This window comes from Salvelinus fontinalis, unplaced genomic scaffold, assembly GCF_029448725.1.
Source record: "Salvelinus fontinalis isolate EN_2023a unplaced genomic scaffold, ASM2944872v1 scaffold_0675, whole genome shotgun sequence".
Lineage (NCBI taxonomy): Eukaryota > Metazoa > Chordata > Actinopteri > Salmoniformes > Salmonidae > Salvelinus > Salvelinus fontinalis.
The window spans coordinates 1-11,815 of record NW_026600884.1 but is presented as its reverse complement, the minus strand read 5'-3'; the positions used below and the strand labels follow the sequence as shown (position 1 = coordinate 11,815).

At 42.8% G+C, this 11,815-nt stretch overlaps 1 protein-coding gene across 1 annotated transcript; it reads left to right on the top strand.

Annotated features, from left to right (window-relative positions):
• Positions 1-5,791: 5,791 nt before the first annotated feature.
• Positions 5,792-10,610, top strand: LOC129846972 (acidic leucine-rich nuclear phosphoprotein 32 family member E-like). The gene is made up of 7 exons (XM_055914788.1): positions 5,792-6,000; positions 7,239-7,388; positions 7,619-7,741; positions 7,856-8,015; positions 8,131-8,166; positions 8,286-8,395; positions 8,833-10,610. Exons 1-7 carry the CDS (start codon positions 5,947-5,949, stop codon positions 8,956-8,958), a joined length of 759 nt encoding a protein of 252 aa, XP_055770763.1. The 5' UTR covers positions 5,792-5,946; the 3' UTR covers positions 8,959-10,610.
• The last annotated feature ends 1,205 nt before the right edge of the window (positions 10,611-11,815 follow it).

Below are 11,815 nucleotides of genomic sequence, written 5' to 3'. Positions count from 1 at the left end.
TGGAGCAAGTGTGCACACAAACGGTGCACTGTGTTCAATGTTCGTCTTGGGCTCAGAGTCCACAGTACAAAAATACAAATATTCTCTGGGATTACATAGGAGTTTGTGTCTTTGGAATTGCAATGCAATGTCTCTCCCATACTAGACCCAGTGCTATTCAAGCTCATCCTGTAACAGACCAGGAATCAAACACGGCTCAGCAGTGCAATGTGCTCAGAAGGAGACAGTGTTAACATGTCAAGCTAAAGGCTAGCGGCTTGCACTGACGGCTAACATCTGTACTCATGTCTCAGGCAAGGAAACATTACCACGGCAACAGAAACAAAAAATGCTTTGCACAATTAACCAATTAATCAAACCTTGCTGTTCCATGGACCATACCCGTTGGAAAATATTGCACTCGCAGGTATCCCCTATGCTCCCAAAGGAAAGTGCACAGTTCACACTGAATCCTGTCATCAGTGGGATTTTCTGTTGACAAAGCTGTTTGTTCCGTCAGTAAACCATGAGCAGTGTGTTCAGCACCCTCTAAACCAGACAGTCCATGAAAACCACCGCAGCCACTGTAACACACATCTGGAAGGAGTCACACTGATGGAAATGGCCTGGGGTTTAAAGGGGCAGGGGTCATGGCATAAACGACTGACACCCAGGTGCTGGGAAACAGTCTCTATGGGAGGAGTAAAACAAGCCATCAATTGAGTAGGACAATGTGTGTGCGAGCATGTGTGTGTGTGTACCTGTTGTATTTTTCTGATGGTGTTTTTTTTTTTTAACAAAGTTATGACTTCAGCTACTTATTAATTTCCTAATGGCTGCTATGTGTTGCAAAGGAGGGGTGATAAAGTATATTCTAGAAGTGATCTGGATGCAGCACTGTATTCACTGTGGCTTTAACCAGGGCTCTGACACTCTAATCTCTCTGTGTGAGATACAAGACAGAGTCATTTATGGACAGATACATTATCTTCAGGGGGAAAAAGGGTTGAAAAAGCTCTACGCTGTAAAATAACCCCAAACCCCTCCCTTGCTTGAGAAGCTCGCTTCATGTGCCTGGCGTGTTTCAAGACTGGCTTGACTCGGGGCTGTCTAAATGTTACATACAGTACCTCCCACTCCAGTCCATAGACATTGGGATTCCCCTTTCTAATGTAATTCAAGGGCCTATCATTACATCGTCAGGCATACCCATGACCTGTCGTTGACCCTTTAGGGGTCAAGCTGTGTGCGTCCCTGATTCTCCACACTTTTCTCAAAGTGTGCACTTGCACACACCCCCCGCGGAAAAGTGTGGAGAATCGGGACTAAGGCACGGTCATAGATGGGAGATGGGGTCGCAAGCTGTCAGCTATTTTAAAGTGATGTTAACGCAAGGACGTAAATGTATAGAAACAGTTCAAAACGTAAAGCATGTCAAAAGTGAGAAAAAATAAGAAACCTGCACACTGCTCTTGCTAGTATCACTGCTCTTTATTAAGCTCTAACGAAAGCCTTGAGGTCGACACGTAAAGCTTAATAAAGAGCAGTGACACTATCAAGAGCAGTGTGCTGTTTTTTTCTTTTTTCTCATCTTATTCAACTGTTACCATGCACCTGCAACAAAGATAGCTCAGATGTGCGAGTGCCTTTTGAATTTTGAAAAGTGAGACATCTAAACTCACCAACAGCTGTAGCCCCAAACCAATTTTTGGGAGATTAATCAAATGTTCGGCTGTCTGAGCTTCTGTCTGATTCTTCCGATTAATAGAACCTTTCAGCAAGTTTATCTCAATGGAAAAAAGAGTAAGCAGAGGCCTCTAGAGGCAAGCCATTGAACTCAAGGTCAGCAGACCGTGGCCGCCCGGCAGGTTAGTCCATCAGCCCACTACATTGTGTTGCCTGACGTCTAGATGGCCGTCCGGCAGGTTAGTCCATCAGCCCACTACATTGTGTTGCCTGACGTCTAGATGGCCGTCCGGCAGGTTAATCCATCAGCCCACTACATTGTGTTGCCTGACATCTAGATGACCGTCCGGCAGGTTAATCCATCAGCCCACTGCATTGTGTTGCCTGACATCTAGATGACCTTCTGGCAGGTTAGTCCATCAGCCCACTACATTGTGTTGCCTGACATCTAGATGACCTTCTGGCAGGTTAGTCCATCAGCCCACTACATTGTGTTGCCTGACATCTAGATGACCTTCTGGCATGTTAATCCATCAGCCCACTACATTGTGTTGCCTGACATCTAGATGGCCGTCCGGCAGGTTAGTCCATCAGCCCACTACATTGTGTTGCCTGACGTCTAGATGGTCGTCCGGCAGGTTAATCCATCAGCCCACTACATTGTGTTGCCTGACATCTAGATGACCTTCTGGCAGGTCAGTCCATCAGCCCACTACATTGTGTTGCCTGACATCTAGATGACCTTCTGGCAGGTTAGTCCATCAGCCCACTACATTGTGTTGCCTGACATCTAGATGGCCGTCCGGCAGGTTAGTCCATCAGCCCACTACATTGTGTTGCCTGACATCTAGATGACCTTCTGACAGGTTAGTCCATCAGCCCACTACATTGTGTTGCCTGACATCTAGATGGCCGTCCGGCAGGTTAGTCCATCAGCCCACTACATTGTGTTGCCTGACATCTAGATGGCCGTCCGGCAGGTTAATCCATCAGCCCACTACATTGTGTTGCCTGACGTCTAGATGACCTTCTGACAGGTTAGTCCATCAGCCCACTACATTGTGTTGCCTGACATCTAGATGACCTTCTGACAGGTTAGTCCATCAGCCCACTACATTGTGTTGCCTGACATCTAGATGACCTTCTGACAGGTTAGTCCATCAGCCCACTACATTGTGTTGCCTGACATCTAGATGACCTTCTGACAGGTTAGTCCATCAGCCCACTACATTGTGTTGCCTGACATCTAGATGACCTTCTGACAGGTTAGTCCATCAGCCCACTACATTGTGTTGCCTGACATCTAGATGACCTTCTGGCAGTTTAGTCCATCAGCCCACTACATTGTGTTGCCTGACGTCTAGATGACCTTCTGGCAGTTTAGTCCATCAGCCCACTACATTGTGTTGCCTGACATCTAGTGAGCATCACTGATACTACAACATAAACACAGTACAACACATCATCAAATAGAGATACATGGGGTGAAATGGAATGAATATTGTCTTGTAATAGCAGTATTGATATAAGGAAGAGATGCCATACCTCGTCTAGTAAATTGTGTAACTATAATTTATATGCATAGGTTCCTACTGGGAACTAGGCTAGTGTTGAAATAGGGAGGGTGCGTCACAGGGAACTATGAAGGAAGATAGTGAAGCTCAATAGACACTTTTGCCACACTGGAGGGAAATCAGCATAATAATCTTGGTTTTAGCCTGTGTTTCAGTCTTTTTGTGCCATCATGCCACTCCTCGCAGTTGTCACTCATTGTCATGCATGAAAGAATGGAATAGGCAATAGCCCACACAGGTCTGGGACCAGGCTAGCCTGGCTTGCCAAGCCTAGCATTCAATTACTTTGTTTTGAAAGTTGGGTTGATTACTTCGTTTTTAATTACATTTCGAATAACATATGCCATTTAGCAAACGCTTTAATCCAAAGTGATTTACAATATGCATTAATTTTTTATATATGATTGGTTTCGGGAATCGAACCACCATGCTCTACCAACTGAGCCACAGAGGACCACATTTAAAAAATGTAATAGTATAAAATACTTGTCTTTTCTTACTAGCACAGACTTTGCTGATAGATGCTTTATCGAGAAAAGTTTTACTTGCAATGACTTTGATGTGTGGTTGTCTGACCTGCCTTGAATGCACTGACTGTAAAGTCGCTCTGGATAAGAGCTTCTAGTAATTTACCAAAATGCTAATGCATTTTATATTGAACATTTTCATAGAGTCAAAATGTGGATTATACATTAAATTTATTATAGCGGAACACTCTAACGCTGTGTTTATAACCAATTGGGAAGGTTGTATTTACCACATAAGACTGGGAAAACTCTATACTGAACAAAAATATAAACCCATATTTCATGAGCTGAAATAAAAGATCCCAGAATTTTTCCATATGCACAAAAAGCTTATTTCTCAAATTTTGAGCACAAATTTGGTTACATCCCTGTTAGTGAACATTTCTCCTCCTGACAGGTGTGGCATATCAAGAAGCTGATTAAACAGCATGATCATTACACAGGCACACCTTGTGCTGGGAACAATACAACGCAACACAATGCCACAGATGTCTCAAGTTGAGGGAGCGTGCAATTGGCATGCTGACTGCAGGAATGTCCACCAGAGCTGTTGCTAGAGAATTGAATGCTAATTTTTCTAAAAACGTATTTTGATTGTCTGGGCCTGGCTCCCCATGGCTGCACCCCTGCCCAGTCATGTGAAATCCATAGATTAGTGCCTAATTTGTTTATTTAAATGGACTGATTTCCTTATAGGAACTGTAACTCAGTAAAATTATTGAAATTGTTGCATGTTGCATTCATATTTTTGTTCAGTACACTTGAACGCCCCTCGAACTGGTAATTTGTGAAAACTCCTATATCATCCCTGAGTGCCAACTTCTCCCACATAATGATCTTTGACATCACCAGCATTTTCAGCAGTTTAATGCAACAACAAAAAATATTATTTATAAAAAACAATCTATTAATATGGTTTTTGAACACTATGTTTTGTTTGCGAGCATGATGGCTGTACTTTTAGTTTATGGTTGACGCAGCTTGTTTGACATTACCCAATCGGCGTTTCTCAACAAGTTCAAATCACGTGAATGCATCCAACTAGTATTTACTATCGAGAGCATCCTGACTGGTTGCACTGCCTGCTATGGCAACTGCTCAGCCTCCGACCGCAAGGCACTACAGAGGGTAGTGCGTACAGCCCAGTACATCACTTGGGCCAAGCTTCCTGCCATCCAGGACCTCTATACCAGGCGGTGTCAGAGGAAGGCCCTAAAAATTGTCAAAGATTCCAGCCACCCTAGTCATAGACTGTTCTCTCTGCTGCCGCATGGTATACGGTAAGTCTTGGTCCAAGAGGCTTCTAAACAGCTTCTACCCCCAAGCCATAAGACTCCTGAACATCTAATCAAATGGCTACCCAGACTATTTGCATTGACCCCCCCCCCCCTTTTACACTGCTGCTACTCTCTGTTATTATCTATGCATAGTCACTTTAATAACTCTACCTACATGTACATAGTACCTCAATTACCTTGACTAACCGGTGCCCCCACACATTGACTCTGTACCGGTACGCCCTGTATATAGCCTCGCTATTATTATTTTGATGCTGCTCTTTAATTATTTGTAACTTTTATTTCATATTCTTTTTTTCTGTATATTTTTCTGTAATTATTATTATTTTTAACTGCATTGTTGGTTAGGGCTTGTAAGTAAGCATTTCACTGTAAGGTCCACTACACCAGTTGTATTCGGCGCATGTGACAAATACAATTTGATTTGATACTACTCAACTAGAAATGACCACTTTCCCCACTTGGTTAGGAACACAGCATTATATCAACTGTCGATACTTGATAATGGCGCCAATGAGAACAAAGAGGGGGCGTATCCTAAGTTTAAAAGTGAGGTATTTATCATCTCATTGGTTGACCTGTATTAAATGACCACGCAATCCTGACCAATTACAACTACCACCAAGTCATATTATGTAAATTGGGCCGGTCCCTGTTGAATGGCGCAATAGCTGGCCCAATAGCATGATTAAAAACAGAAAAACGTAATATTCATGTAGAAGAAGGCGTGTCTTAGAAAGGGGGTTGGGTGCGAGGTAACATGGTGGTTTGGTTATCGCCTATCAGCCATAGACAGAAGAAGGTTGGAGTGACTGAGCGCTTGAGTGTTCGGCTTTTTATTTTCCCTTTTCCTTTGATTTTGTGCTTTCGTTTGTCTTCAAAATGGAGATGGAGAAGAGGATCAGTTTGGAGCTGAGGAACAAGACCCCAGCCGAGGTATAGTATTACGTCTTTATTTATTTATTTCCCAATGCATTTTGTGAAGGATGACGACTCAACCATGGTGGATGCGAAATGACGATGCTCGATACTCTTTAGCTTGCTAACTTATAGTATACAACTGGTGTGCTAACAAAATATCGGATAATAAATCACATATGGGTGGTTGCCACAAAGAGGATGCGATAGACATCGATTCGAACTATAAAATGGGATAAGAATCTTGATGGTGGCGCGACTTGCTCTGACTGAGTTAGCGCTACCAAGGACATCAGCTAGCTAGCTACATGTAACTAGCGCCAATGCTGGCTAGCTAGACTCCTAACCGGTAACGTTAGTTAGTTAATGGAGTTCAAGCTTTCCCAACCCAAATAATGGCCATGTTAAGAATGATCAAACACTATTGGTAGCCTACATGGACTTTAGTAGCCTAGCTAGTTAGCCAGCAATGCCCTATAATAAATTATCCTTGGATTTGCTAGCGTAGAGCCGACCAGCTCCACGAGTTGTTTTGAAGAACACAATGGAGTTGTTTGCGCATACTGAATAGAAGTGGCTTGTGTGAAAGTAGTGTTTATTTGGTCTTTTAAACAGCGAGCTAACTGAGTTTGCCTTCTCCGCAAATACAAGGCTATCAATCACATTGTAACTACCCATCTTTGGAATGTATTTCATGCAACCTATGCGCCCGCGTGGCGTTTTGCAAGGTAAAGTTGTGCAGAATGCCGCCCATCGTTGTGCGGATAATTACTTTGTAGCCTTGCGTTCGTGCATCAAATGTTGCATCGGTTGATACGAAGTTGAAGCTCTATGAAAGTGTTGGCCAATTGCTATACGCTGGGCTGTTGACTTTGTAAGGGGTATGAATAGTACATGATCAATTTAAACCTCACCAAGATACGTTACTTTATGGCTAGTTAACTACGTCCGCTAGTAGCTAGTGTTACTTTGTAACGTTAGTTAGCTATAGTTCCCGCGACAGTAACAATTAACGACTTCTCTGGCTGGGGATAGTGGCCGCGCGCACTCTGATCATGAGCTAACTTTCGTATGATGGGGGGGAGTTGCAGGCAGGAAGGATGTTGACATTATCTATCTAGCGTAGTTCAAAACGAATACTAGTATGCTACGTCATTTATTCATATTCTATATTTATTGCACAATATAGCAACAAGTTCATAAAAACAAACTCAATGATTCTGTATCATTTACCAGTAATTCAAATTGTTCCACAGGTGGCTGAGCTGGTGGTGGACAACTGTCGGTCCAGTGATGGAGAGGTGGAAGGGCTGTCAGATGACTACAAAGAGCTGGAGTTCCTCAGCATGGTCAATGTGGGGCTCACCTCCCTGGCTAAGCTGCCCTCCCTGCCAAAACTGCTCAAGGTGAGCATCATCTTCGGTCCAAGATCCCTTTTTGCCACTGGTCATGGAGAGGTTGAGATGGTTCACCCACATAAACAATTTAATGCAAGTAAAAATGTATTCATCTATCTAGCCACATACTATAGTAGTCAAGTGGACATTAAGATATTACGCATTTTTTTTGTCTATGTACTATATAATACTTGTGAACGTAGTATTTTTTCAGATGAATCAATATCTGTCCTCTTCAGCTGGAGATCAGTGATAACATGATCGTTGGAGGTCTGGACCAGCTGTCTGAGAAGTGTCCCAACCTGACGTATCTCAACCTGAGCGGCAACAAGATCAAGGAGCTCAGCACTGTGAAGCCTCTGGTAAGGGAACCCCCATAAACACACCTGGTAGACCCAACAAAGTACTTTCCACTTAATGGATTCCAATCACAATCATTATTACAGAATCTTAACAGCATCACATTGTGATTGCAGAAAAACCTGAAGAACCTGAAGAGTTTGGACCTGTACAGCTGTGAGATCACTACTCTTGAGGACTACAGGGAGAGTGTCTTTGAGCTGCTGCCCCAGGTCAACTTCCTGGACGGCTATGACCACGAAGACAACGAAGTGCCAGACTCAGAGGCTGACGATGGTGAGCAACGACGGGGCTGGGAGTGAACGTGCTGAGGGTGGGAGGAAACACTTGAGGCGTGTGCCCTTGTCCTAGAGCATTACAAAGAATTAACCCAATGTTGTCCTCCCCACAGATGACAATGAGGGGCTAGACTCAGAGGCTGATGATGGTGAGCGACACAGGGCTGGGAGGGGACGGGCTGAGGAAAGGCTGGGAGGATAAACTTAAGACTTGTGCCTTCGTCCTAGACCATTACAAAGAATTAACCCAATGTTGTCCTCCCCACAGATGACGAGCACACAGCCGGCCCCACCAGAGATGGGGACGATGACGAAGATGATGAGGGTTCCGAGGGCGAAGAGGTGGGACTGTCGTACCTGATGAAGGATGGCATTCAGGTAATCATTCGTCAAACCCATGTGCAGCTAACAGTCTGTCTCTTAGAGGATACACACGAGACAGTGTATAGTCCAAGTCTCTTAGAGGATACACACGAGACAGTGTATAGTCCAAGTCTCTTAGAGGATACACGCCAGATGTCAATTTACATTTATTTCCTGATTCTACACGTTGACAGAAAGCTAGTGATTACCACCCAGAGGTGTAGACAGAAAGCGGATGTTTCAGATTTTCGGGGATGCAGTATTTTCAACCTATGTTCCGTTTCCCCTTAAAATAGAAGTAGGGACTCGGCTCAGCTATCTTTATACACCTGCTACGTTAGGGGATTACCGCGGCAACCTGCTGCTTTCTAGTCGTTGGTATGTTGGGTCTAAAATTCCTACAGGAAAAGAGAACTCCTAGTCATGTTGATTTAAATGTTCTCTGGCCCTAGGATGAGGAAGATGATGATGACTATGTTGAAGAGGAGGAGGAAGAGGATGGAGTAGGAGTCCAGGGAGAGAAACGGAAGAGGGATGCAGAGGACGAGGGAGATGACAGCGATGGAGATGACGACTAGCCCCTCCTGTAACAGAGCATGGGATCACAACTAGGCTAGAACAACAGGAACAGGAAATCGTTTTTTTATTTTTTTGTATACCATAGATATTACTGTAGAATCTAAGTGTTTAATTTGTTTTGTACATGTTCCATACAAAAAAGATAGCGGTTTAGAATTATAAAATGGAATGTGGTTTTGTAACATGACAGATGTGGGGAGGGGCTATAGCCTTCAGACAAGGTGATGTTTAACTCTGGTGAGAAGGTGTAGTGGCCCATTTCAAGTCCATCTGGTTGTGATTGTCTCCTATGCCATGTTCTCCCAAGACTTTAGTTGTCAAGCGAAAAGCTCCAGGTGCTGTCTGGTTGGCTCATAGTAAGGTTTATATGGGAGGGGCTATAGGAGGACAGGCTCATTGTTCTGGCTAGACTGGAATCAATGGAACGATGTATATATTTTTTTATTTAACATTTATTTAACTAGGCAAGTCAGTTAAAAACAAATTATTTACAATGACGGCCAACCCCTAACCCGGACAATGTTGGGCCAATTGTGCGCTGCCCTATGGGACTCCCAATCATAGCCGGTTGTAATACAGCCTGGAATTGAACCACGGTCTGTAGTTGCGCCTCTAGCACTGAGATGCAGTGCCTTAGACCGCTGTGCCACTCGGGTATCAACCACATCAAACATATGGAAACCACACGTTTGGCTCGGTTCCATTCTAGCCATTACAATCCTCATGTAGCTCCTCCCACCAGCCTCCACCGGTTTATATGTAGACACGTGGCCAACGAGTAATGTTTAACAGTGACCCGGGCAGAAAGGAACCTTAGTGAGTCGTTATCCCCTCCTATCTGTTCACCTACACTATATGTACCCTACCCGCGCTGTATTGTAGGGATTGCTGACTGTTTCCTTAGTACTTTGTTTAGGACTTGGGATTTGATACCTTTTAAAGTTTGCCCGATCGCGTTGTCATCAAGTCACTTTTAATTCCACAATCAAACCGCCGATTTGTAAGTTTTATTTTTTTACTGTATTGTGCTAGGGCTGCAGATGACTCTGGGTGATGTGGTTTTCAGCTCTCTGGGTAATGTAGTTTTCAGGTCTCTTACTATAGCTCTGATCGTCATCAAGGAAGCCCTAGAGGTGGGTTTAAAGAGCTAATTCGTATTCAGGCTACACAGAGTTAATTTTGGACCAGTTTGGTGACATTCTAAAGCTCAGGTGGGCCCCATCTCTCAGAAGGACCTGGTGATAAACAGGAACACAGTTAATGGTCTCATCTGTCCTGAATCCAACTTGGTACCCTGGACTTCTGTCATGTCCCAATGAAAAAAAAACTTTTCTGTATCCTTTTTGTTTGGAGTTTTACTGTGCCAGAATTTTAAACTTGTATGACTATGTAAATAGACCTTTTATATTTTCTGTGTAGTATTTGCTTGTTTTTTTTGTTTTTTTTAAACATGCAATATCTCTGTCCTTTTTTGTTTTGTTTTTAATAAACAAAGCACATGTCAGGATGTAAAGCTTCAGACCCTGATGCTCAACATAGTTTTTTTTTTTGGGGCCTCAGCTGTTGAGTCATGTTTTGGAATTGATGTTAATTAATTTTCTGAAGTCTTTTTACATAAATAAAATAAATTCTGTTAATTCTTATGTTTTAACTTTTTCCCGTCGAGTTATTTAACGGGCGTAGTACTAATTTTGACCCTCCAGGTGAATAAGTGTTTCTGGTCACGGGTCAGTTGTATGCAGATATCTAATGGATGTGTAGCCCGTCAGTAGGTCTGAACTCTGAAGAGAGAACAGTTGAGGACGTGAACCAGGTGGTGGTGCTATAGCCTGTAGTTTAACATTGAAAGCCCAGAAACCTCAATCCAGGCAACATTCAGCTCTGACACTTCATTATGTTTTGCATTGGATTTGGTTGGGAATGAAACCTAAAAGCCCCAAATAATAAAAAAAAAGAACCTAGCTAGCTGTAATTTTAATCAGGTCATTTTCTTTTGTTGAATTAAAAAAAAAAGGTTTCAAGTGGCAATCAGCAGTTGAAGCTAATAATGCACTCCCCTGGTTTTGGTTAAAAGCTGAGGGATGGGACTGGACAAATTCATACAAAGCTAAGAATCATCCATAATATCTAAATGAGTTTTAGCCATGTTTTGAGGCTATATAGTTTTGTTAATAAACATTGAAAAACAAGCTATTTGGGGTTCTGATGGGGTACGACAGTTGAACTAAGCTCATGAGTCAAGTTATATTTAAGCAATAAGGCCAGAGTTATGGTATATGGTCAATATACCACTAAGGGCTCTTATGCGTGATGCAACGCGGAGGTGCCTTATTGCTGTTATAAACTGGTTACCAAAGTAATTAGAGCAGAAAAAAAGTACATTCCAAAATAGGTGTTATCTTTTTACCAAACCACAGGAAGATTGTTCAATTTTTTTTGACCCAACACACCTCAAGGCTGTGTAAGGGCTATTTGACCAATACGGAGAGTGATGGAGTGCTGCATCAAATGACCTGGCCTCCACAATAACCCGACCTCAACCCAATTGAGACGGTTTGAGATGAGTTGGACTGCAGAGTGAAGGAAAATCAGCCAACAAGTGCTCAGCATATGTGGGAACTCGTTCAAGACTGTTGGGAAATAATTCCAGGTGAAGCTGGTTGAGAAAATGCTACTTTGAAGAATCTAAAATACTTTTTTGCTTACTACATGATTCCAAATGTGTTATTTCATAGTTTCGATGTCTTCACTATTTTTCTACAATGTAGAAAATAGTAAAAATAAAGAAAAACCCTTCAATGAGTAGGTGTGTCAACTCTTGACTAGTACTGTATATAATATAATATATAAACTGAG

What these genes read in the sequence shown, in the direction of transcription:
- LOC129846972 (XM_055914788.1), top strand. Translation starts at nt 5,947, where the DNA reads ATGGAGATGGAGAAGAGGATCAGTTTGGAGCTGAGGAACAAGACCCCA. An exon ending in CCCTGCCAAAACTGCTCAAG is followed by an intron (nt 7,389 to 7,618) that starts GTGAGCATCATC and finishes TGTCCTCTTCAG; the next exon opens with CTGGAGATCAGTGATAACAT. An exon ending in AGACTCAGAGGCTGACGATG is followed by an intron (nt 8,016 to 8,130) that starts GTGAGCAACGAC and finishes TCCTCCCCACAG; the next exon opens with ATGACAATGAGGGGCTAGAC.